A 24436-nucleotide genomic window follows, 5' to 3' on the forward strand; every position below is an offset into this window, starting at 1 on the left:
AAAGACAACTCCTGTAAGGTGTATGTATCACGAATTCACGACTTCAGTTCGCTTGATGGGGATTGGAATCAAATTTTCTCTTTGATTGATTGGTTTAGTCAGGGGTTCTATGATAAATGGCAACGTCGAGTCATGTTTGTTTTGGTTTTGGTAACTGTCTTCTGGTAACGGAGTGTAAACGTTTTAAAAATTAGTTATTAGAACGTTGTACTCCAAATAGACCGAAAATGGCTTTTTTGTGGCTAGAATCGACTTTCCACAACTCTCAACCCTTAAATAAGAAGCAAGATTGTCTTGTTACTTTCGTTCACTGGAAATTGCTGTCGAATGGTTATTTGGTTTTGCATTCTAAACAGGTACGTGCATTGACACCTATAGAATCCACTTTCAAAGTTAGCTAACATTTTTCGGAAAGGGTCTGAATGTTGAAGATGCAGAGAGAAAGGAAGTACTTCCCGAAAATTGGAATTCAGAAGCAGTGTATGAACTTCAATATGTAAAAAATGGAGAACAACATTTGTTAAAAGCCGTTATTGTTGATGGAGAACTGGTTTTTACTGTTATGGTAATTATTGAATGCATTGTTTTGCTTTTCTATTAACTGTAGTTGAATCTGTGTTGAATCTTTTTCAGCGAGTTAAAGATGAGAAAGTTGCTACTCTGGTGTTGGACACAGATCGTTGGATTGGAGAGAATTTCCAGAGTTTCAATGAGGCATACAAAGAAAAAGTCACTTTGGACAATTTTGTTCAAAAAGAATTGGTGGACCCTTTCGTTGAAAAGGTGTCTTCCAAACCTTCTGGAACTTCCACCATTATCATTGATGAGAGACCACAAAGTACATCTACTGGAGCCCCTTCATACCCCTCAGCAAGGCAAATACTGCATTTTTAAGAGTTTGATGCCTGGGTTTCATCTCTTTAGTCATTCATTAATGTATATTGAAACATTATAGTTCGTTCCCTGATCCGTTTGCTGTCGGAGGAGGTGATTTGAATCCGCTGGGAAGAGGACTTGGAGGTGGCGGTATGCTAATGGACCCTCGTCACATGGGCCGACGGCCACCATTGGGTATTCCAGGGAACCTTCCTCCAGGTATTTGGACTTGATTGAAACATTTTCTAAAAATAGGTTAACATAATTTTAACATGTATAACGTTTCCGCATATCAGGAGCTGTCCCGCCTGGCGCGCGATTCGACCCTTTCGGTCCGATTGGTAATATTCCTCCCATTAGAGGACCGAGACCAAGTGGTGGAGGTTTTGGCGACCCTGATTTTGATCATCTCCCGCCTCCTGGATCGCATGACATGTTTATGTAAATACATTGTCCAAAATTACGGTTAGTGGGTTGTGTGAGGCGGATGAAAAAGTCGTAATCAGTTTGAAGAATCTAAAAGTGTAAGCAAATGTATTGCCCTGATGTGTTGTAACAAAGGAAGCGTGTATCGATCGGTTGTTTATTTTTCACTTGCCTAATACAGAAATTACAAAGGTTGAATAGTCTTGCCTTTATGTACTTATAAGTATTTTCTGTATCATTTACCTTTGTTCTTTATCTTAAGACGCTTGATCTAAAAACCTGATTATCCAAACCAGAAAGGACTAAGAATATTCTTGAATTACCTAAAATCAAACAACAAAAAGATGCGTGTTTCGTAATTTCACGTTTCCCAACCATTTTTTATTTGAATCCAGCGTTGTGTTATGTCGCAATCGGCCTACTCAACAGCGACGTGTGAGAGATTATTCCTTATATTATAGTTTAATCGCCAGGTAACCACTTGATGACTCACTACGTACAATTTTAACGAAATAAATTCTTTCTGAATTTTTTCAAGTCGTGTTTTTGTTCGCTGTAAGTCGGATCATGAAGGAAGAAAGGAGGAGGAGCGACTCATAAGGCCCTGCAGGCAACAGTTTCGAGATGCTGCAATATATTGGTTTCTTTTTTCGTTACTAGATGTCGACATTAGCCTTAGCCCGAGACCCCGAGTAGCCCTCCTCCATTCCTCCTTCATGGTAGTAAAACGTGGTTTTTTCAAGATTCTGTAACGTTTGTTTACCTTCACAGACGTTGGATGCTTTCTGTCCTCTCTAGTATCAAAAGTTTTGTAGAATATAACGATTGAGTCGGTACCGTATTTTCCTGTATAAGTGTATCAAGCTACTGCGTACTGGTTATTGTGCAGTGCTGTGCCAGAGTGAGACTCCTTGTCTGCCTAGCAGCGTTGATTCTCACTGTACATGTTAGTCGACTGAATCCGGAATTGTGACCATATGTATATGGTATAATCATGGGTGATCGTGATTCTTTGCCTGCTAACTTGAAAAGTATGCAACCATATCTGGATATGGCCACTGATTACGAATCCATGGACCCTTTCATTAGTTACTGGTGTAATTAAACTCTAAATCTGGCTTCACATCGATTTAGATTTAAACTGTTTTCATTCATAGGCCGACTGTATGTTCTAAAGCAAGGATTTATCCTGGCAAGAGTAGAAGATCTTCCATTTTTGCTCGTTTTAATGGAACTTTTGGAGAAGAACAAACAAGACCTGCAATCTAAAATAGAGGTAAGACTTCAAAAATCAAATTTTTGTCAACAGTTTGTTTAAATCAAGGCAATGTTTTTTTGTTTGTTATTTTTGTTTTTTACAGACTACTGATATACCTGCTGCTCGAGCTCATCTTCAAGGTGTGGTCCAGAAGTTGTTAAGCTGGGCAGAAAATGTGCCGCCTTTGTTGTCATTAACTAAGTATGAAAAAATTATTGTGTCACATTTATACTGCATATGTTTGTTTTTGAAGTCCTAGCTGTTGATTTTGTATACTATTCTTATTATTGCAGTGTTGTTGCTAAGGCATTTGAGTCTGCTGGAATGCTGCTAGATGTGTGCTCTATATTCGGAGAGCCAAATGAAGGCGAATTCGAGAAAAAGAAGTAAACTAGTTGCTACCATAGTTCAATTTATATTGCCCTATTGCTAACGACGTTACAGGTTTACCGACCCACATCAAGCAAATTTGCACAGCGAATTCCAATCAGAGTCGACCACAAAAAAATCAAACATTCATTCCCAAGATATTGGCAAGTTATCAGGTGGAATTTCCGGAGAACTCCAAAATGATGAGGTATAATGACCATATTTTCCTTGCTGCTCTCTTCGTTCCCGCCCTTGATGTTGTTTAATCATTGAATGCGGCAGATAAGAGTGCTACATTAATTTGCCTATCTGAAAACTGAATTAAACTTGGTTTTTTCCTAATTTCACATTAATTATTAGCTTACAATGCGCATCAAATTAAATCGATAGTAATTTTATCATCGTTTCTTTTCAGGGTGTGGCTGGAGCTGAAAGAATATTTATCATGTCGAATGCACCACTCACCAGTGTTTTACCATCTGGTGTTGACCTGAATGCATTCCTCGCTCAACATAAGGTAATTTTGAATTGTAGTTTGACAACCTTCCTCGAATTCGATTAAAAATGTCTTGCATTTATTGTTTCAGGAACTCGAATTCCTTTCCAAAGTCGATTCTATACCAAGGGGTAGCGGCAGTGTTGGCAAGTCCAGCAGCAGTGCTACCCCCGCCAGTCAAGTTAACATCGATTTTCAGCACAGCCTGGAGAAGTACTTGAGAGACGCGACCCAATTGACTACAGATGACGTCTGTAGCTGGATTCAGGTATGAGTTCCCTAGTTTCTTTTTTATTTTCTGATTTTCATTGCCGTTTTGTTTCCCCCATTGCAGAAACAATATGTTGGTGAAGTGAATCCCGCTTTCATTCGTGCCTTGGTCACCGCAGTAACCGAGAGTTCTATTGAAGGTGAGGAATTTTTTTTACTAATTGTCGAATAACAATTTTCAATGACAAAATTGTTTGTACATTTAGGACGTGGTACAGACAGTAAACTGAACAACACTGTTTTGAAAAATCGGACGGAGGTGTTGAGGCGGTACGTTGACAACATTGCTGATCGTGAGCTTCAACTGCTTTACGCAGTTCAGACTTTAGTGACCCAGCGACAACACCCCAAAGGTATGTGCTTATAAATTGTGGCAAGATTCGATTTTCTAAACTTTTGTATTTTGTAGGTTTAATTCAAGGTATCTTCGAGACCCTCTATGACAGTAAGGTCGTTTCAGAAGAGGGCTTTGAGTCGTGGGTGTCTGCCGACGATCCTTTGGAACGTGAAGGCAAAGCTGTGGCACTCAAGATGATCACATCTTTTCTGACGTGGCTGAAGGATGCTGACCCTGAAAGCGATCAAGAGGCGGATGATTTTTGGGACATTTCCGGAGAACTCCAAAATAATGAGGTAAAGTTAATTTAAAGGTTTTTAACCAGCTAATACGTATATGTATATTTTCAAGCAGACGAAGAAGAATTTGACATCTACTGCAATGGATGAGGGGGAAAAGCTGACGACACAGTCACCAAAAAATGCCATTGAACCAGGTAGTAAAGTGTTTATTCCCATATAAGCGGTTAATTAAAGCAATTTTGAATTTTGTATTCATTAATGTACTATGGTGTTTGGTTTACTAGAAAGGAGAAAGATCTATAACCGGCTCTTCCTTTTAGAACTACGAAACCATCCATTGTCACTGAAAAGACCGGAAGGTCTGCCCAGTTTGGAAATTGTTCGGAATAAGGTGTGCTATATCATTTCAACATATGCGACTCTTACTATTTCACAAAATTAAAGGCTAAGAAAATAAATGGGCAACGAACTCGATCTTTGCCAGTTTGCCTATAGCCATAACAATTTTTTAGCAAGTAATGTAAAGCGATGATATTTAGATGAAACGAGATAAAATAATCGCTGCTGGAATATTCATACATCAGAAGCAGTCTCAACAAACACCAAACGCTCATAATACCGAGAATAATACCTATTGTTTTGAGGATCTTTCTAAGAGTAAGTGAAGAAACCTTTTTTTTTCTTGCGTGTAAGTACTGTTTTCATGATGCAGAACCATATTTTCACCTTTGATCACCCTATCTATTTACTCTCCATGTATGCAATTAATGTGTTGACAAGTAAAAACAATTTTCTACTTTTGCAGCTTCGTTGGAAGTGGATAAAAAATTAGCCATGCCAAATCCTGGCCCACTGCAGGGTAGACAAACTAAGGGAAATAACCAAGTAAGTTTATCACTCCCTGTCAAATAATACAGATGATCACAAATAGATAATTACTCTATTATTTAAGTTTTTCGGTCGTCAGATACGTCCGGGAAATCAGCACATGCCTAGACCCCCTATGGCAGAGGGTACCATTAATCCCAATCACCCACCCAATGCTCCTCAGGCCTTACCTTACCCTGGGATGACTGTAAGTATTTTATTCTTAGCTTTTATAGTAATGGGTGGTTGGTTAATGCATTGCTTTTCATATAACAGCAACCCTTACTTTTCGTCATTGGAGATCAATTCAGCAAGCAAGTGAGTTTCTAATTTCACTAAAATTGGCTTTTTATTTGATTTGAAATGATGAAAAAACACGACGGTCTTCTGACTAATATACTTGAAGACAAAACTTATCTCACATACTGATCAATTTTTTATTATAAACCTTCGGGTGTGATGTGGTATCTTGATACTTATATTGAGCCAACTGTTTCCTTCTTTTGCAGTCGCCCTATTTATCGTACCCGGCGAATCCTCCAGCGTCTTATCCGCAATCAGGGAACCTGCCTCCCGGAAATGTGTCGGTGAGTTTCTTAACCCTTTTTTTTCTCTCTTTTGGCTGGTGGAATGCAATATTTTCCGTCGCTGGTTCAGTTCGGGTCCGGTTGATCGTGTCCGGTTCTGTTCCGACAGTCGAGAAAGAACTGTGGTTGATATTGCAAGTTCCTAAAATTTAATGGTTTGGTTCATGCAGTCAAAAGTTTTCAAGTCTTAGGACCTTTATTGGTCGTGTTGCACGGGGATTTACAGTTCAATAATGTATCATTCTGCTCAGCAACCAGTGCGTGTGCCAAGTTTGGTATGGCAGGCAGTAAGTCTGGTGTCGGCCCACATTTATCCTTCAAACATATGTTGTAACCATTCTTTTCCTTCCTTCTTTTTTTCGATCAGTTCCAGCAACCACGAGCAGCTCAGCAAACGTATGGTTACAGACAGACGCCCCCATACCCGACTTTTCCTATGAAGAGTACTCCAGGTAATGTTAAGAGATTTGACATGATTTGCTCTGCTTCACCAAAGCTATAATTATTGATTTGTGTTTTTATCTAGCTGTTTTTTACCAATCAGAGCCTCAACCCCAGCAACCTCAACAACAACCCCAACAGCAGCAGCCCCAACAAACCCAGCAGCCCCAACAGCCACAGCAAGTCCCTGTCGCTCCACCACCGATTGCCCAACCGCGTGAAAGTTCTGGATCATCCCGGAGGGCAAGGTCAAGTAACTTGTGTATTGTTGACCCCAATACTAATAGGGACGTCTTAACCGGTGAGGAAGTGTTGGTCAGTACGTCAGTCGTGGTTACTCCAACCACTACTACGCCTCCAAATTAGGTTTTGGCGATCCTTTTTTCGATCATCTCCCCCCTCCTGGATCGCATGACATGTTTATGTAAAAACATTGTCCAAAATTACGGTTAGTGGGTTGTGTGAGGCGGATGAAAACTGTCGATCAGTTTGAATAATCTAAAAATGTAAGCAAATGTAATACCTTGATGTGTTGTAACAAAGGAAGCGTGTATCTTATGTTTATTTTTCACTTACCCAATACAGAAATTTCAAAGTTTGAATAGGCTTGCGTGTAAGTATTATCTGTATTATTTATCTTTGTTCTTTATCTTAAAACGCTTGATCAGCAAAACCTGAAAACTCGGACGAAAAGGACAAAAAAAGTATTCTTGTAGTAGTAAAAATAAATCGAAGGAGCCGTGTTTCGGAATTTCATCTTTACTAACCGCATTTTGCAGTTTTATCCAGCGCTGTATCATGTCTCAACCGGCCTATTCAACAGCGACGTGTGAGAGATTATTCCTTATCTTATCTTTTATTATCCAGGTAACAAGCGATGACTCATTACGCACAATTACAAATAAATAAACTCTTTATGATTTTTTTTTTAGTTACGAGACGATTCAGCTCGCTGTAGGTCGCGCCAGGATTTTTGATATAATCATGGCTATTTCTTTGCCATTTGATTTGCCCGCAAACTTGAAAAGTATGCAACCGTATCTGGAGATGGCCACTGATTATGAATCCAAGGATCCGTGCATTAGTTACTGGTGTAATTAATCTTGAAAAATCTGTCTCCACATTTGTATTTAAATTTTTGTCATTCAAAGGCCGGTTGTATGTTCTAAAGCAAGGATTTATCCTGAAAAGAGTAGAAGATGATCTCTCATTTTTGCTCGTTTTGATGGAAGTTTTGGGAAAGAACAAACAAGATTTGCAATCTAAAATAGAGGTAGGACTTCAAAAATCAATTTTTAATGTCAACAGTTTGTTTAATCAAGGCAATGTTTTATTCAGACTACTGATATACCTGTTGCTCGAGCTCACCTTGAAGGTGTGGTCCAGAAGTTGTTAAGCTGGGCAGAAAATGTGCCGCCTTTGGAATCACTAACTAAGTATGGAAATTATTGCTGTATACATTATATCGCATTTTTTTAAGGTTTTTTTTTAAGTCCTAGAGTCTGTTGATTTTGTATACTATTCTTATTATTGCAGTGTTGTTGCTAAGGCATTTCAGTCTGCTGGAATGCTGCTAGATGTGTGCTCTATATTCGGAGAGCCAAATGAAGGCGAATCCGAGAAAAAGAAGTAAACTAGTTGCTACCATAGTTCAATTTATATTGCCCTTTTGCTTATTACGATGACACAGGTGTACCGACCCACCTGAAGACAATACACACAGTGAATTCCATTCTGGGTCGACTAAAAAAAAATCTAACGTTCAGTACCAAGATATTGGTAAGTTATCTGGTGGAATTTCCGGAGAACTCCCAAATGATGAGGTATAATTAGTTTAATGGTTTTAATAATTTTCCAGCTAATATGTATATTTTTAAGCAGAAGAAGAAGAATCAAGCACCATCATCTACCACAACGGATGAGGGCGAAAATCTAGCACAGACACCAAAAGTTTCCAAACCAGGTAGTAAAGCATTGGATTCAATATTGGCGGTTAATTTAAGTCGTTTTTTCATTGAATTTGTCCAATATTAATGCATGAAGTTTGGTTACTAGAAAGGAAAAAAATCTATGTCTATGACCACCTTTTCCTTTTAGAACTACGGAACCATCCAGCGTCACTGAAAAGGCCGGAAGAACTGCCCAGTTTGGACATTGTTCGGAATAAGGTGTGCTATATCATTTCAACAGATGCGACTCATACTATTTCGTTTCTTCCCATGACAATTTCGCCAATAATGGAAAGCGATGATCTTTAGATTGGACGAAATAAAATGATCGCTGATGAAATATATCATCAGCAGTCTCAACTGAAACCAAATGCCAACCCCCATTGTTTTGATAATTTTTCACAGAGTAAGTAAAGTAATCGTAAGCGAATTAAAAAAAAATTTTCTCTTGGAGTCATGATGCAGGACCGTCTTTCTTTACCACCAACCCCCCCATTCTATTTACTACTTACCAGTAATTTGTTTCTTTAGAATTATCACTCATTTTTGGCACTTTTAAATATTTAACAGAGAACAATCACGGGGGACCGTGTGTAGTTGGCACCGAAGCTGGACAAGTTCCTCCTCGTCTGCCGCTAGTTTCTGGACATCTGGGTCCCACTTCACCCATCACCAAAACTAAACCTCAGCAAGTCCCTGTCACTACACCAACGAAAGCACAACCGCGTTTAATAAGTCTAGGAGGATCATGGAGGGAAAGGTCAAGTTCCTTGCGTATTGTTGACCCCATTGCTAATAGGGATATCATGACCGGCGAGGAAGCGCCTCGGCCAGCAATGGTTTCTCCAACCACTTCTACCCCTCCTATATTGTGGCAATCGCCACGACGGCGCCTGTAAATCTTGAATATTAATAATCTGAAATATTGATTGTTATATTTCATTTATTGGTTATAATAATTATGGCTAGCGCTAGCTGTATATTAGTTATTATTACCCACCATAGCAGCCTATTAGCACCATTTTTAGCAGCCAACAAGTCCAGCAACACCAGCCCCAAAATTCATAGACTCATATACACATTACTATGCAACGCGTTTTGGTTATCGCTTCATTTGATTATATTTAGCGTAAATTAACACGACGTATGAAACTGATGAAAACGGCCAACTCTGATGTCAACGGAAGGCCCGAACAGAAAATGAAAAGGTACCAGCTGTACGGTGAAGAACAATCCCATTGCTCAATGTAAGAAATCGACCACATGAAGGCAGCAACTGTGTGGCACACAATCGCTAAAATTGACAATAATAACAGATTGAATTTCCCAAAGTCTTCAGAAAAAAAATGATACATACATAGGAGGCTGTGAAGTTCGGAGAACATGGAAATGCCACACAGAAACCCAAAGAATTCGAATGCCACTGAGGTCAAGCTTAACGCTAAGCTTATTACATACCTGTCAAAATAATTAAACATGAAACGTGAATATAACTACGTAAATCAATCGATGTTTTTTTTTTCGTTCTTATACTCATTATGGAAGTAGCCGGCATACTCCGTGTCATACTTGAGCAAACAAAGGCGTAAGTTTTCTTCCTGAACAGTATTAACAGTTAAGTGATTTTAAAAGAAAATAACAAAAACAACACTGCTTACTCACTTTATCCCAAAGAAGACACACAAGAATAAAGAAGTGAGCTAATAAAGTAAGAAATCTCGTCGGAATAACAACTGAATACACACCTCTTAAAACCATTTTATAAAACAAGGCATTCTATTTGTTTTCCCGCACCGGGAACCATGGCAACGAAAATACAACCTTGGTAACATGCACTTTGATAAATGATAATGAATTGCTACAAAATTGCTACAATAATTGAAAATTTAAAATCTTGAATTTTTAATTTTTAATAGCTGAATGCTCACTTTGAAAAAGTTGGAATTATTTTCTGAAGTACTTTTCATTTTCTCGACATATCTGAAAAATTGCGGCAACGCCGCTGATTATGTTGACATCTTGACTAATTTGAGAGTGATAGAGTAAAACACGTAATTTTCTCCCTTTACAAAAAATTGAAAACAGTGATATGGCTCCTCCGTCTTTACCTGCTTTACCTTCTAACCTAAAAAGCATTCAACATTATCTTAAAATCGCCATGGATTACGAAACCAGAGATCCTCCTATTAGTTACTGGTGTAATAATTGACAGCTGCCAACTCTTTTTATAAGTTGTATTGATTGTCCACTTTGATTGATTCCAGGTCGATTACATGCTCTTCAAACAGGACTTAATATTAAAAAAGATAAAGAAGACTTGTCATTTTTACTTTCTCTGATGGATTGGTTGGAAAAAACAAAGCAGGAAATGAAAGTCCATGAGGTATATTTTTCACAGCTTAATTGTATGTTTGCTGAATCACATTTTACTTATTTACTTTAAGACTGTCTCGGATGAAATTGTTGCCCAAGCTCACATGGAAAATGTTGCTGTCAAGTTATTCAATTGGGCAGATACTGAAGATCGCCACAAGCATTACAACAAGTGAGAATTGTAAATACCATTTATGTATAATGCAGTTTACTATATTTTTGGTTTACGATTCTTCAAGAAATGTTGTCAAAGCCTTCTACTCTGCTGGGATGCTGTTTGATGTATGTGCTGTTTTTGGTGAACTAAATGAAGATGTGGCTCAGCAGAAGAAGTGAGTTTTGAACAATGATTGAAACTCCAATAGCATATTCAGCAATTTGATTATTACAGGTATGCTAAATGGCGTGCAGCACATCTACACAATTGCTTGAATTCTGGGGAAGAACCATCAGAGCCAGCACCAAAGCCAGATGACCAAGTGATAAATGATTCAGATAACCTGGAGTATGGATTTTCATCAGACGTGAAACCAGCAGTAATTATGGATATTTATTTGAAATATAAACAATAGCTTGAGTGCAGTATGTCCACAGGAACCAGCTGGTCATTCCTATGCCCACGATGTCGTTCGACCATCAATTAACGTTCAACCGAAACCAGTGACTCCACCTTCTTCAGTTCCCACATACGTTCAAGAAAGTAGCAGCGTTCTAGTCACACCCGAACAAATAGTTCAAGCGCAAAAACATTGCAAATACGCGTCTAGTGCTTTGACTTATGAAGATGTGCCTACTGCTATCGATAATTTGCAGAAAGCACTTCGTGTTCTTCAAGCGGGTCAGCAGTCCTAGATAAGAGTAGCAACATCTGCGAGGGTATTATTTTTTGTTTGTAAACTTCCTCATCTATTCGATAATTTATCAATAAAATTTAGACTATTCCACCTTTCTTCTACAAAACAGTAAGTTTAGATAATTGTTATCTATTTTTAGATTACTGCAGTATAGAGACAAGGTCGTTTAAGGGTTAAAGGGGGTTTTGTCTCAAGAGACTTTTGGTTCTTGCGGAGAGAAACTCAAAACAATCGTACATGCACAGTCACTGCGCTGAGACAAAGAGAAAGAGTCATCTATTAATATCCGAGTGCATTTTTTGCAATTTGTGTTCAATTTGTGTCAAATCATGCAATTTTGGACGAAACGTGTGTTAGCCTTTGCTACTGTCGCAAGCTACTTGTTTTTAAGTGGATTAGAAAACGGTGACTATGGAACATTAATTCTGTGTCGATCTTAAAATTATTTTAACATATATAGCATTCCGTTTTAGCCATCATTTTACCAACAGCATGGCAGTATTTGACGTTTTTAGGAGCGAAACAAGAATATCTGTTGGGGATCACCGTTTCAGGTTGGAAAATATGTCTGCTCTCACATTTAGAACAGGTAATGTAACGTCATTCTACAGGTTTTAGTGCTTCTGCTGCCATCGCCGGATTAGTCGGAGGACGACTGGCCGACTCTTATCCGACGAAATCAAAGGTTATCGTTATTGTTGTTGTTTTAGCCATGATTCTTGGAAACATGATGTATCTTGTTGGTGGATCAGTGATTTATGTGATCATGGGGCGTGTCATGTGCGGTAAAACACTATTCTTCTTATGATATCGAATTAATAGACTTATTTATTACGCGTGGATTTTCTAGGATTGGGTAGTGGGGCGGGAGCAGCTCTACTGGCAGAAATATGTCGGACAACTTCACCTAGAGAAAGAACTTCAATTTTATCTGTTTGTAGTGGTCTTCGACAAGTCGGACTCCTGATTGGTAAGTTAATGTTCATAACATTCCTATTTTCTTTAACGCGCTTCATTTCACTGTTTCGATTTTATATTTCAGGTCCTGGATTTCAGATCATTCTAGAGTATTTTGACTTTAGCTTGTTTGGTGGTGCCCTGGTAGTACGTCCGTTTAACGCGCCTGGCCTTTTCATGACCGTTTTGTGGGTTCTGTTCCTCCTCTTCGTTTTGGCTTTCTATCAGAACCTTGATGTAGAATACCATTACGAAGTTTTAAGAAAAGAACATGAGGGTTTAGAAATAGCTGGCCATTCCATAGAATTGAGCACTAGCCGAGAAAACCTTCTATCAGCAAGCTATGAGCGGCCAAGCATAGCGGCTCGTCGTTGGTATTTTATTGAAGAAAATTTTGACAAAGAAACCGTTCCCGAACCTGTCACATTTGCAACCTATATTGACGGTAGAGCGCTAACAACTTTGTCAATGTCTGTTGACGATGATTAATTTGTATCTATTTCAGAATTTCTTCACGACGACACTGTCGTGTTATTTGGCATGACAACGATCTTGTTCTTTGGTCAGGTTTCCATAGAGGTTACATAATACCATTTTATTTGTTTCTCAATTTATTTGAAAAAATCTGATTTTATCCGACAGACCATAATTCCGCCCCTGTTGTCAAAACTTTTTGATTTTACTGGCTTTCAAACAAGCTTGGTTTACATGGTAATGGTTTATTACTTTAACCTAATGCTTGAATTGCTACTCTTGCTAATAACATTTCATTAATGATAGGTTGCAGGAGTTTTCTCCATCGCGATCTACGTGTTAGTTTCCTTGACTACAAGATGGACCACCGATACTTATCTCGTGTTATTCGGCTGGTTAATGCATATTCTGGGCTTCACGTGGTGTCTCATTTGGTTACCTAGAATAGAGCCTGGTAAATAAATATTTACTTTTTTTTGTAAAATGAAAGAAGCAAATGTTAATTTTTGGATGTTCACGTAGGAGATAAGGACATGATGCCTATCCTTCTGACTGGCTTTATGTTTCTGTACGTTGGGTTTCCCGTTGCTGCCGTTGGTTCCACATCTCTTCTGTCCAAATGCGTTTCCCTTCGTGTTCAAGGTTTCGTGCATTATTTTATTTTGTTAAGTTATATTTAACTATTCAAAGAATTTGCATGTTAAAGGTATTGCACAAGGATTCCGTCGACTTGCTACCTTTTCTGGATTAATTATCGGTCCGATATGGGGAGGAGCCACCCTGCATCAACCCTACTTGCAAATGTCTGTTCCACTACTACTGCTGATTTTATTAGGAGTAAGTTTCATCTAAGTGTAATTCAAACTTAATTCTCAACGGACTTTTTCCCTTTTCCCGTAGATCATGTTTTCTTTTTCATTCAAGAAGATCAGAAATGAAGAACAACTAGCTTTAACACATAGTAAATAACTTTTAATTTGCATTTTTATGCGAATATAAATAGGATCGAAGATATAATTGATTTTAAAATTCAAGAGACGACATAGAAAGTGACATTTTTAATTGGACAATAGACACGAATAATTCACTTTTTCAACATTCAACTTATAATTTGTTTTTCTTATTTTAAATTTCTTAAATTTTTATCTTATTATTTTTAAAAATAAGAATTTGGTCTTTATTAGTTTGCATGTAGTTAGTATATTGTATGTAGTTATCCTGGGAAAGAGAAGCGAACGCAGCGCAACATCCAGCAAAGCCAGAAGATCTTAAACGAATTCTAGAGGGTCTCTGAAAAATGGATTCAAGTCAAACTTTAGCTGCATGAGTTAATGGTATAGTTTTGTAATCATGTCTTATGAATGATATACTACCTAAGTATTGAAAAAAAATTATGATTACAAATTTTACTTGGAGTTTGAACGGGCTCTTGAAAGGATTTGGTCACCCATAAGTATAGCGGCATTATATGTTACTTGTATTACTTATGATGTTATGATTACTTTAGATTGGCATTTTGATACCGAAGCTTTATTCAGCTATTACGGCGATTCCACACAGTTCTATATGATGTGCAATTCTAAAAATTTTTGTCACTCACAAGTCTTAAACAGTGCGCTTTGCATCAGTTAATAAATAATAGCAACATGCCAGCAACAACAGAGTGTTCGTACTCAGCGAACTTTAGCGGCAGGAGTGTAGAAAATCTCTTGTGTTGCCGGGCGGTAATAGATACTAACTACATCGCTATCCATTAAAAAAAAACAATTAACATACTATGGCACGCCGAAATATTATGGCACGCCAAAAGAGTCACAAACAAAATGTTTAAATAAAAAAAAAAAGTTTCGCCACAACGCTACCTAGCGGTTAAATATAGAACTGCATGCAAAATTCCCTTCCCCACCCCACGTGTGAAGTTGACAAGTTGTAACATACATAGGTAAATCATTTCATCTGATCAACAATCAACGTTAAGCTAGCTTCGAAAATTACCAATGATTCATAGGTAAACTCGAGTGATTTCGTCTGTAATAACTTGTCGGTGATGAGTTCTATTCCGTGTATATGTTGGATAACCTTAATGTTTTTCATCAACTCAGTCAGAGTAAACGTGAAAGTCGTGCAACCTACTGTCAACTATTTTGTTCAAACTCATTGTATTCTACTGAATGTGTCATCAAAATGATACAGGTAAAAACCAACACTAGCTTTATTCATGCTGAAACATATATTCTTCTCATGTTTTATTAGGATTAATCTTAATTATCGGCTGTTTCTATTGAACTTGCTAGATCACCGACCCCAGCATGGAACAATCTCTCATTCCATCTTGTAGAGAATCTTGGATAACTGATTTGTGGTTTCATGTGTATAAAAGTTCACTTGTCATCTTACTGAAATTTATTAATTGCAGTCTAATATGAATTTTTGTTTTATTTACAGGTTTCTAAATTGGCATGACTGACTATATGAGAAGTTATGTCCTTCCAAGAAAAGGACTTACAGTCAACAAGATTCCTTGTTTGCTAACCCGTTGGCTGCTACCCATGAATCTCCCTATTTTTCAACAACAAAAAAAGAGGTTAACTATTGTGATCATGCTATCATCATTGTAAGTTGTGTTTACATTGAATTTAGAGAAGTTGTCATACTAATAGCAATTTTAACGATTGTTTGGTTTCTTATTTAGATGTTGCCTGTAAGACCAAATGTGGGGTATCTGGTTATCCTTCCAAAATAAGGCAATGACCACATGTTCAACGCGGATCATTCGGTTTGTCATCGAACTTGACTCATTCCATCTTCTGGATTGCTTAGGAAAGCTGATTGGTGTTACCTGTGTAACTTCATTGTCATGTCACTGAATTTAAATTTTGTTTACATTTTGTTTCTTGATTTAGCCATTTAGGTAATGACCGAGAAGATGCGGCCTACATGAACATCATTTAGGCGGCCAGCATCATTCGACTACCCAACCGGCTTCTACTACCCTGCTCTCAACACAGCACGGAGTTTTACCTTTAGATTTTTGGCTGTTCGCGATGTGTGATGGCGTTTCCTTGGACGAGATGAATATTGCGTGAGTAATATACTTAAAACTGTTTAATTATTCTTTTGCTTATTTTTAAAATTTTTTTTTTTTTTTTTTCACTAACAGGTTCCTAAATATGAAAAGTAATGTTCTTTCAAGAGAGTCAACGAGGTCCCTTACTCCCTTGTTTGCTAACCCAATGGCTGCTACCCTTGAATCTCCCTATTTAGCTCCTTACACAGTCCCTCTTGCTTTGAGGTATTGGTTTTTGTCGCTACAATCTTATTGAAAATTATTGTCATCCAATTAAATGTTCATTCTGCTTACAGGGTAATCCTTCGCTACTGATCATGGACTCCATTGGTGAAACCGAAAACCGACGAGAGAATGCTGTAATCCAAGACTGATAAATTGTGTAGTTAGATTAAATTACAAGTGCATTTCTGGGCTCCCTTCTTTTCTGTAGCCCCGTTTCCCTAACTAACCACTAATCAACGCCCGCCGGTGGTCACTCACCCGCTGTGAAACCAGGAGGAGGGGAGGGCTCTGGTTGAACGGGGACTTGGAAGGCGCATGATCCGACGAAAACTTTTAGAGGGTCATGAGTCTAACCCGGAAGCCTATTATGACTAATCGCTCCCCAGTAAAACTTGCCTCGCACTCTTCTCTCTTCTTCCATTTCCAGGTAATCTCCCTGGATCTACGCCGACACTGCATGTGCGAGTTTTAGCAAGCAATCCGCCACCCAATTTGACAAAAAGTGATAGTTTGTTTTCACGGAAATTGCGTCAGACGGTTAAAAAATTTCTAGTTCAACAATCTCATGTAGAAATTTGCATCTAGTCTACTGGTGCAAATTGTGATTCTTTAAGCTTGATTAATTTAGGTGATGTGTTAAAAGAGTAATTGTGGGTAGCTCAACAATTGAATTAATCCACTTTTTCTGAATATTTTGGTAATAGATCACTTTGTTGTTTTTAGATTTTCTTGTGATCTATCTTCAAAATATTCTGAAAAAGCGAATTAGTTCAATTTATTGGCTACTCACAATTTTTTTTAAACATCTCCTAAAATAATCAAGCTTAAAGAATCGCAATTTGCACCAGTAGACTAGATGCAAATTTCTACATGAGATTGTTGAACTAGAAATTTTTTAACCGTATGACGCAATTTCCGTGAAAACAAACTATCACTTTTTGTCAAATTGGGTGGCGGATTACTTGCTAAAAGCCTCGCACAAAAAAAAATTGTCTTGAACCGGACGCTCTGTTTAATGAATTGTTTATTTTGTAAGTGTTCCAGAATAAAATTGAGTATTACATAGTACATAAATGGTTTATTTATTCAACAAGAAAATTTACATATTACAGGTATTTGTGGGGGAAATGGAGGTTTAAGGAATGGATGTTGGTGGATGTTATGGGGTTTAAGGAATGGGTATTGGTGGAAATTATGGGGTTTAAGGAATGGATGTTGGTGGAAGTTATGGGATTTGAGGAATAGATGTGGTTTATATAGGTAGGTATATGGATGTGATAAGACAAAGGATTTAATTTCTACCTTATTAAAACAAACCACGACTTCTTCTAGTTAATGAAAATCAATTGCCCACCCCCCCAATCTCCTTCTCGCTGGTTTCCCAATTGCGAAGGCATGTTTATTATTTGTTCAACGAAAAATTCCCCGTATTACTATTTCTTTCATTCTCAACATATAAACGGTTAACTTCGTAGACGCAAATAGCAATTAAACAAAATACTGGATGTAACTTATGTAGCACAACACCAGCGATTCAACACCAAGGAACCTTTCTGTCCCTTTTCAACATAAAAACGGTTAACTGCATAGACACAATTAACAATTAAAACTGGATGTAACTTCTATGCACAACACCAGCAGTCCGGCACCAAGGAACAGCAACAGCATAACTCGATGCAAAAAATCTTTCACCAGTATAGGCTGCAACAACATGCCATATTGGACAGCAACATCACTGCTACGTAAACATAAACCTATGACCATAATGAAATTAATGTTTGATCAATGGAAATTTTTTTTTTAATAAAAAAAAACATCACTTCAAATGGAGTTCACCCAAATATTCTATGGCAACACTATCTGATAACAATAGTTTAAACAAAAATTTACATGAAACTAGATTACTCAGAATTAAAGATTTCAATAAAAATTCGTTTGAAATTTGTAGTGCTCTGCAGCGAAACAAAAACATTCTTCTACAGTATCTGCCTATCTTGTTAACCAATTCCCCTTAAACAATCCATAACTTAATTTACACATGATCGAAGGAAAGAGCTTTTGACATGATGAAATCCCCAAATGTTAAAATTAAACAATGTAAGCAATTATAGTAGTCCAAGCATGATACTTCCCAAGTTAAGACCTTATAATTTTTATAAAATTACCATTTCAAGGAGTCTTCTTGCAGTTCTACTAGATGTCCAACATTTCGGCAACCACAATGTAGCATGATCTGGCGTCAACTCAGATATGGCTGATCCCAGAAGACTTGAAGCATGAGACTCTCCCACATTCCAGGACAACATCAGCACCAAAGACTGCATGCAACAGCTCAATTTAATCACACCTTTCACTGGATGACTGCAACCAATCCATGCGCACATTAGACTGCAACAAAGAAGCGCAGACTTCACCTGGCTATTGAAAAACAAAATCAAGTTACTAACAAGGAATAGAATCTCATGTGACATAACAAAACGACAGAAGTATGAAGTTAAACTATACAATCTCTCAGAATTACCTTGATAAATCTTACAAAGGAATTTGTAGTTGTCAAGTTTTCTAACTTAATAATAACAAATGTAATCCACATTTCCATAATGGTCTTAACTCATAATTGCAACAGAGAAGCAAAGGGGTCTACTCTCTAGTCATTAACTAAATCTGTAGCGATCAACTCAGTTGAATACAAAATAATAAAAAAAAAAACACAAGATTTCCCAAGTTACAACCAATAATATCAATCCAATTACCAATTCAAGAAGTTTTCCTGCAGTTGTTACACTTGGGATAGCACCAGCTCAATAAACTGCATGCAGAAGCTGCAACTCAACCATGACTCGATCACACCTTTCACCAGCTGGCTGCAACAAAACCACATAAATGATACTACAGCCATGAAGCTCAGACTTTGTCGTGTTCAAAATTTTTGCAACAGTTGAGCAAAGGGATCTCCATTTCCGACCTGAAAATCAACTAATAAAAGTAAAACCTATTACATTATTGCAGGGAGATTGATCAACAAAATTACTTAACTAGCTCTGAAGAGTTTCTGCACGAGATGAGACGTACAGCTAACAATGGCCGACATTTCGACCCACGTCATCACATTTGGCCAAGTGAAATTATAAGCCAGATCGCCTGTAAATTCAGACAGAGACGTCAAGGATAATTAAATTTAAGAAATCCAAACTAGCATTACCAATTACATTAAATGGCTAAAAATGTAGATCGACACCAATCAACTTGGAAGACACTTTAAAGTCACGTCTCGGAAACAAATGGCAAATATTTCTTCCTCACGAAGACACTCGCGCCACCTGGCGGATGGGGGGACAATCCGCCGTTATGGCGACCGTATAACTCCGCCGACAATAGAACCCAAATATTTTAAATTTGAAAAAATTTCTTTGTATGCGACAGTAGAACTCCAAAGACATAACATGAAATAAGAGCTCCTTTTTTAAATATTATTAAAAATACCCGACAATAGAACTCCAGTGCCCGACAGTAGAACTCCACTACGCGACAATAAAACTCCAATAAATTCTTTAATTATTTTCATGTTCGACAGTAGAACTCTATTGAATTTTAAATATTTTAAATGTCCGACTATGGGCCTATGGCAGAGAAAATTTCCGCGTTTTGGGGCAGGAAAAGTATGTAGTTCTATATTTGATTGCTAGATGGCGTTGCGAAACGTTTATTTTTTTTTCTTTCGGCGTGCAATAACAAACCTTCGAAAAAACAGAAGTCGAGAATCGGTCGTCATTAGTTGTACCTATATCTCTACTTTCTTTCTTTTTCTTCAAGTTTCATAGTCGGAGAAATCTGTAGTGAAGACCACCAGTTGTTCTTCTCATCTTCTGTATTGCTAACATCACTGTATTGAAATGGATAAAGATTGCCTAGGTTGTAGGATTGTAAGCGGCTCAGGTACAGGACATATGACAAACCCGTGTATTTCGTAACAGATATCAATATGTTTAAACCACAGGTTTAATTGGAGCTGCTGCGTACATAGCACATCAATCAAAGAAATCGGTTCACAAATGGGGAAGGCTTTTTATGCAAATCACTAGCTTTGGTACTGAATTTCAGATGAAAAGTATCTTTTTAATGCAAAATGATTTTTATCTACTAGGCTTTGCATCAGTGGGTGCAGCAAGACTCTTGAATATTTACCCATTCAATGTGACTCACAAGAATTTGCAGTTGGAAAAAAAACAAGAAGGAAGTTAACAGTGAAAAATGTTTGGAGTTTAACTTGTTAGCCATGAGAAAGAAAATACACTCAAAATCCAACTTTCCCCAATTTTGTGTCTGTTTTGGGATTAGCAGTGAGAGCTTGAACACATACAAGGCACTCATTGATTTTGGTTTGGAGATCTCTTAGATCATGAATGAATAAATAACGAAGGACATTTGCAGCACTGCTTACATTGGGGGATTTTATGTCCAAGCCAAAGCTGATGTTTTCAAATTGAACAGGGTTTCCTGGATTCTTGGTCTTCAAGGCCTCTTTCAATGCATCTTGACTTAACTTTTCTTGGATTACATTGCAAATTCCTTCTAATGTCATTAGATGATCTGGATGTCTGGGAACTTGAAGAAGGTTAGCCAATTCAACAACCCCAACTTTGAAATCTTCACTTTCAACTGCATCAAAATGTAAAGAATTCTTAACAATGATTTAAAAAATATTGAAATAAAAAGCTCTTACAATCCAAGTTGTCAAGTGGATTTGATTGCTGAGAAGTTTGTTGTTGAATCTTAGGACTTGAAGTGTAGCTTTCGGGTTTCTCATTGAACTCAAATTGCACTGCCAGCCCAAGAAGCCAGTCTACAATTTCCGGCCTAGAACCATTGGCAAAAGGGCAATCCAGATCCTTCAAATATTGTTCAAAAGCTTGGTTCCACTGTTCGGCAGTTGTATTCCTTAGAGATTCCCTATCTTCAATCTTGTAGCGGCGTACCTTCTGATCTTCCAGCCAAACAATAGTGCTTCGAAATTGCTTTTCGTCTAAGTATAAAGAAACAGTGGTAGTTTAAATCTCATTGCAATAACACACTTATAATGTAATACCTGCAGTATTCAAGGTATCGGGATTAGGAAAACCCAATGCTTGTAATTTTCGCTTGAACATTTTTAACGCAATATTTCGAGTGAATAATTTTTTCCACAGATGAGCAGAAATTGTGAGATGAAAAATAATAAGTAAGGATATTGATTGTGTGCTCCCTGAAAAAGTCTGAATGAGTAATAAACAGGAATGGAATGAACGACAACGAACCGACAACGAATGACGATGGTTCAGAAAATCTGTTTCGTCTGCTTATTTTTGTACTTGTCGACATGTGCTGTTGTGCAATGCCAAATTTATTAAAACTCAACTTTCAGAATTTGAAAAATTGTAAAATCGAATTTCGGACCAGTTGCAGATGGACATAGAACTACATAAAATGTCAATGAAATTATTGAATCAAGGACAATTTTCAGAACAGTCTATTAATTTTGAGAGATCAAACAAACAAACAAAGATAAAACATCTCTAGGAGTCTTGGACTCTAAAGAGCGAAAATTTTAAAATCACACCAATTAGACTAAAGGATAAAAAGGAGGGTGCAGAATTTTTAAGGTGCAGAAAAAAGATAATACTGTAGTTGTAATATTGATAATAGATATAATGACAATCACAGCATTCGTTAAATATTTGCTTTTGAAATAACCGCTAGTTAATTTCAAGGAGAGGGCATACAGCCCAAGCGATCGAAAGCAGCTTTTTCAAGTTCTTCTCGATGATCTGGATGGGCGATTCGGATGAGTTCAAATGCGCGCTGGCGCAGATTTTTACCGAACAAGTTTGTATAACCGTATTCGGTTACCACATAGTGGACGTGGGCACGTGTTGTAACAATCCCAGCACCTTTATGTTGGAACAGAAGCATCGTTTAGCCAAATCGACGTGATAAATGCATTTATAGAAACTAGGGGGACGATACCTTGTTTCAAGTAGGGTACAACTTTTGACTCGCCCTTTTTCGTGCTAGATGGCAAAGCTAGAATTGGTTTGCCACCGTCGGGACAAAGTCCCGCTCCACGTAGGAAATCTACCTGTCCGCCGACACCTAGTTAAACAACGTCATCCATTTCAAACAAACGGTTCAGTAAAATATTATTTGTGTTAATACAAGCTTACCAGAATACATTCTGGTGCCTATAGAGTCGCTTACAACTTGACCAGTTAAATCTATTTCAATGCACGAATTAATGGCCGTCACTTTGGGGTTTTGCGCAATCAATGAAGATGAGTTAACCCACTGAACATCACCCATGACTGCAAAGTAAAAGATTTAATAACATGGAAGAAAAAATCCGTTAAAGATGATGTGAACTGAATACCAATGAATGGGTTATTGTCAAGGAAATCATAAAGTCGCCGGGATCCCAAACAAAAGCTACCGACAATTTTGCCTATGGTCAAAAGTAAGAGAGAACAATGAGGCCGTGTTTAACTACGCTAATAGTGGTACTAAGATACCTGGCAATATTTTCTTTTGGCTATTGGTTATGCAACCAGCTTCAACCAAATCCACCACTCCATCGCTAAACATTTCAGAATGAATTCCAAGGTCGGTGTGACTCTTCAATGACGAAAGCACAGCGTCAGGAATGTTCCCGATACCTACGTGATTGAAATGAATAAAATGAGGGGGAATTTCTTGAATTTAACTGCAAGAAAGTTAGAAGAGAAAATACCCATTTGTAAAGTGGCCCCATTTTCGACCAAGTTGTCGGCAATTAGCCGGCCTATGGCGATCTCAATAGGGCTGCTTTTAGCCGGATATCTCATCGGCAGCTCTTCGTCCACGTTGACAATGCAGTCCAAATGAGAAACGTGAATCGTTCCGTCTCCAAAGGTTCTTGGGATTTTAGGATTCACCTGGCCTATGATATACTTGGCATTCTTAACGGCTGAACGCGTAACGTCCACACTAGGGCCAAAGCTGCAAAATCCTGATTAAATAGTAAAAATGGTTTTAGCGCGAGGCTCAATTAATGGACAGGCATTGCAATGTGTGAATTGCAAATACATTAATTGTCTCTGCAATACAAAATGTTCAATGTCATGCATACCATGTTGATCAGGTGGAGACACCTAAAAAAAATTTTGATCCCAAAATTAGTAATTAGTTTAACATTTCTCATATTGCAATTGCTAGTCTTTATACATTGATGAGAGCCACATCTAGCTGGATGATTTTCCGATGAAACAAGAGAGGTATTTCAGAGAGAAATATTGGGACGAAATCAGCTCTACCGCTGTTGACTGCTTCCCTGGCATTAGATCCAATGAAGAATGAATTATCCCGAAATATTCCTAATAAAAAAAAGATGGAATTAAAAGGAAATGTATTAGATGAAACAGCATAAACTATATTTTAAACTTACCACTATACTCTGGTTTCAAGTATTCCATTGGTCCTTCAATATGGATGTGACAAACAGTGACCTTTTCCAGTCTACTCTCTTTTCCATGATTGGCTAGTGCAGCTAGAAGCTTTGTCGGTGTTGCTGCTGCACTATGAACAAAAACCGTATCACCTGACTTGACAACTTTAATGGCCTCCTCTGCAGTCAGAGTGATTGGTGTTCGTGGCAATGGATGAAAAGGTTCAGCTGCATAGCTGTAATAATGCCTAATGATTCCACGGTTGAATTTTTTAAAAAGTCCGCTAAAATACATTGTAAAAACTAGTCTCTTTCACTACGTGACCGTGAATGGAAAATACTTGACTACAGATTGAGATATCTAAGATAAGACGTTACAAGCCAGGACGTGAGATGAAGACTGAAGAAAGCCTTGGGCTGAAGAAGAGATCGAATAACGGTCTTTTGATTTCCAGAAAAATGCTTTGTCATTTAATTAGTCTCTTTAGTTGAGTGGGTCTATTGGGAAACGAGTGACTAGTGGGCATCTGATCCATCCAACGACCTTTAACTGCAGCACTGGTATTTCTATGTTTGTTTACATCCGAGCTTAGATTAACCACCGCTAGATGACTCGAATCGGACAAAATGATTTGTTACGCTTTTTGAACACATAATCAAGTTGATTAACTCATTAAAAACGATTCAAGGTCTCGGAATATTAGATCAGTACTGCGAGAAGAGTATAAACAACGGAAATAAAACGATTGAAACGACGTTGTCATTGAATAGTCGGATGATTGACGGCCGACGAACTTTCCATTTGCTTCAACGAAAGTTGGAAACCAATATTCTTAAACGACGGAAGAACGATGGCGTGATACCAAAGTTTCTTCCAATCGTGAGATGTTCGACCCAACGATCCTTGGGAAAAGG

At 37.8% G+C, this 24436-nt stretch overlaps 8 protein-coding genes and 3 long non-coding RNA genes across 28 annotated transcripts; 7 read left to right on the forward strand and 4 right to left on the reverse strand.

Moving 5' to 3' along the window:
- Nucleotides 1–8: 8 nt before the first annotated feature.
- On the forward strand, nucleotides 9–6771 carry LOC124192575 (proteasome inhibitor PI31 subunit-like). Its single transcript, XM_046585958.1, has 6 exons — nucleotides 9–356; nucleotides 416–565; nucleotides 634–875; nucleotides 956–1095; nucleotides 1173–1259; nucleotides 6536–6771. Exons 1-6 carry the CDS (start codon nucleotides 228–230, stop codon nucleotides 6595–6597), a joined length of 810 nt encoding a protein of 269 aa, XP_046441914.1. The 5' UTR covers nucleotides 9–227; the 3' UTR covers nucleotides 6598–6771.
- Nucleotides 1632–6771, forward strand: LOC124192564. Of its 7 annotated transcripts, none has more exons than XM_046585928.1 (19): nucleotides 1632–2399; nucleotides 2460–2578; nucleotides 2664–2761; nucleotides 2854–2946; nucleotides 3005–3137; nucleotides 3345–3446; nucleotides 3517–3693; nucleotides 3760–3835; nucleotides 3902–4048; nucleotides 4105–4328; nucleotides 4387–4468; nucleotides 4559–4665; nucleotides 4814–4931; nucleotides 5080–5159; nucleotides 5227–5349; nucleotides 5418–5459; nucleotides 5651–5728; nucleotides 6096–6180; nucleotides 6255–6771. In XM_046585928.1, the coding sequence occupies exons 1-19, from the start codon at nucleotides 2297–2299 to the stop codon at nucleotides 6533–6535; spliced, it is 2268 nt and encodes a 755-aa protein (XP_046441884.1). In that variant the 5' UTR covers nucleotides 1632–2296; the 3' UTR covers nucleotides 6536–6771. The 7 variants fall into 7 exon arrangements, with proteins under 7 accessions (XP_046441884.1, XP_046441885.1, XP_046441887.1 ...); XM_046585929.1 differs by having other exon boundaries at nucleotides 3351–3446; XM_046585931.1 differs by having other exon boundaries at nucleotides 6275–6527.
- Nucleotides 6772–6887: 116 nt separating this feature from the next.
- On the forward strand, nucleotides 6888–9210 carry LOC124192568 (vacuolar protein sorting-associated protein VTA1 homolog). Of its 8 annotated transcripts, none has more exons than XM_046585941.1 (10): nucleotides 6888–7036; nucleotides 7102–7262; nucleotides 7321–7442; nucleotides 7508–7605; nucleotides 7706–7798; nucleotides 7860–7992; nucleotides 8048–8132; nucleotides 8213–8337; nucleotides 8428–8524; nucleotides 8689–9210. In XM_046585941.1, exons 2-10 carry the CDS (start codon nucleotides 7154–7156, stop codon nucleotides 9015–9017), a joined length of 1191 nt encoding a protein of 396 aa, XP_046441897.1. In that variant the 5' UTR covers nucleotides 6888–7036; nucleotides 7102–7153; the 3' UTR covers nucleotides 9018–9210. The 8 variants fall into 8 exon arrangements, with proteins under 8 accessions (XP_046441897.1, XP_046441900.1, XP_046441902.1 ...); XM_046585944.1 differs by having other exon boundaries at nucleotides 8225–8337; XM_046585946.1 differs by having other exon boundaries at nucleotides 8267–8337.
- Nucleotides 9211–9242: 32 nt separating this feature from the next.
- Nucleotides 9243–9883, reverse strand: LOC124192579 (transmembrane protein 107-like). Its single transcript, XM_046585961.1, has 4 exons — nucleotides 9781–9883; nucleotides 9652–9716; nucleotides 9476–9576; nucleotides 9243–9412 (listed from the first exon to the last, which is right to left on the reverse strand). Exons 1-4 carry the CDS (start codon nucleotides 9874–9876, stop codon nucleotides 9243–9245), a joined length of 432 nt encoding a protein of 143 aa, XP_046441917.1. The 5' UTR covers nucleotides 9877–9883.
- A 244-nt stretch (nucleotides 9884–10127) lies between these two features.
- On the forward strand, nucleotides 10128–11435 carry LOC124192574 (vacuolar protein sorting-associated protein VTA1 homolog). Its single transcript, XM_046585957.1, has 6 exons — nucleotides 10128–10316; nucleotides 10383–10501; nucleotides 10563–10663; nucleotides 10731–10823; nucleotides 10883–11027; nucleotides 11086–11435. Exons 1-6 carry the CDS (start codon nucleotides 10208–10210, stop codon nucleotides 11341–11343), a joined length of 825 nt encoding a protein of 274 aa, XP_046441913.1. The 5' UTR covers nucleotides 10128–10207; the 3' UTR covers nucleotides 11344–11435.
- Nucleotides 11436–11577: 142 nt separating this feature from the next.
- On the forward strand, nucleotides 11578–13838 carry LOC124192566. Of its 4 annotated transcripts, none has more exons than XM_046585939.1 (11): nucleotides 11578–11899; nucleotides 11957–12030; nucleotides 12098–12130; nucleotides 12196–12315; nucleotides 12388–12747; nucleotides 12808–12881; nucleotides 12945–13013; nucleotides 13083–13230; nucleotides 13299–13418; nucleotides 13483–13613; nucleotides 13677–13838. In XM_046585939.1, the coding sequence occupies exons 3-11, from the start codon at nucleotides 12112–12114 to the stop codon at nucleotides 13743–13745; spliced, it is 1110 nt and encodes a 369-aa protein (XP_046441895.1). In that variant the 5' UTR covers nucleotides 11578–11899; nucleotides 11957–12030; nucleotides 12098–12111; the 3' UTR covers nucleotides 13746–13838. The 4 variants fall into 4 exon arrangements, with proteins under 4 accessions (XP_046441895.1, XP_046441891.1, XP_046441894.1 ...); XM_046585935.1 differs by having other exon boundaries at nucleotides 11578–11750; nucleotides 11819–11899; nucleotides 11957–12130; XM_046585938.1 differs by having other exon boundaries at nucleotides 11685–11750; nucleotides 11806–11899; nucleotides 11957–12130.
- Nucleotides 13839–14692: 854 nt separating this feature from the next.
- Nucleotides 14693–15087, forward strand: LOC124192582. Its single transcript, XR_006873746.1, has 3 exons — nucleotides 14693–14784; nucleotides 14879–14969; nucleotides 15030–15087. It is a non-coding gene; the product is annotated as an uncharacterized LOC124192582 (long non-coding RNA).
- A 13-nt stretch (nucleotides 15088–15100) lies between these two features.
- Nucleotides 15101–15575, forward strand: LOC124192583. Its single transcript, XR_006873747.1, has 3 exons — nucleotides 15101–15147; nucleotides 15222–15360; nucleotides 15469–15575. It is a non-coding gene; the product is annotated as an uncharacterized LOC124192583 (long non-coding RNA).
- Nucleotides 15576–17508: 1933 nt separating this feature from the next.
- On the reverse strand, nucleotides 17509–19483 carry LOC124192581. Of its 2 annotated transcripts, none has more exons than XR_006873745.1 (4): nucleotides 19278–19483; nucleotides 18822–19209; nucleotides 18234–18486; nucleotides 17509–17822 (listed from the first exon to the last, which is right to left on the reverse strand). It is a non-coding gene; the product is annotated as an uncharacterized LOC124192581 (long non-coding RNA). The 2 variants fall into 2 exon arrangements; XR_006873744.1 differs by having other exon boundaries at nucleotides 19271–19482.
- A 531-nt stretch (nucleotides 19484–20014) lies between these two features.
- Nucleotides 20015–21433, reverse strand: LOC124192577 (RNA transcription, translation and transport factor protein-like). The gene is made up of 3 exons (XM_046585959.1): nucleotides 21155–21433; nucleotides 20792–21091; nucleotides 20015–20727 (listed from the first exon to the last, which is right to left on the reverse strand). The coding sequence occupies exons 1-3, from the start codon at nucleotides 21213–21215 to the stop codon at nucleotides 20363–20365; spliced, it is 726 nt and encodes a 241-aa protein (XP_046441915.1). The 5' UTR covers nucleotides 21216–21433; the 3' UTR covers nucleotides 20015–20362.
- Nucleotides 21434–21558: 125 nt separating this feature from the next.
- LOC124192567 (4-hydroxybutyrate coenzyme A transferase-like) lies at nucleotides 21559–24107 on the reverse strand. Its single transcript, XM_046585940.1, has 9 exons — nucleotides 23522–24107; nucleotides 23302–23450; nucleotides 23207–23228; nucleotides 22829–23086; nucleotides 22611–22754; nucleotides 22472–22543; nucleotides 22269–22406; nucleotides 22072–22197; nucleotides 21559–21995 (listed from the first exon to the last, which is right to left on the reverse strand). Exons 1-9 carry the CDS (start codon nucleotides 23814–23816, stop codon nucleotides 21811–21813), a joined length of 1389 nt encoding a protein of 462 aa, XP_046441896.1. The 5' UTR covers nucleotides 23817–24107; the 3' UTR covers nucleotides 21559–21810.
- Between the last annotated feature and the right edge of the window lie 329 nt (nucleotides 24108–24436).

This window comes from Daphnia pulex, chromosome 4, assembly GCF_021134715.1.
Source record: "Daphnia pulex isolate KAP4 chromosome 4, ASM2113471v1".
Lineage (NCBI taxonomy): Eukaryota > Metazoa > Arthropoda > Branchiopoda > Diplostraca > Daphniidae > Daphnia > Daphnia pulex.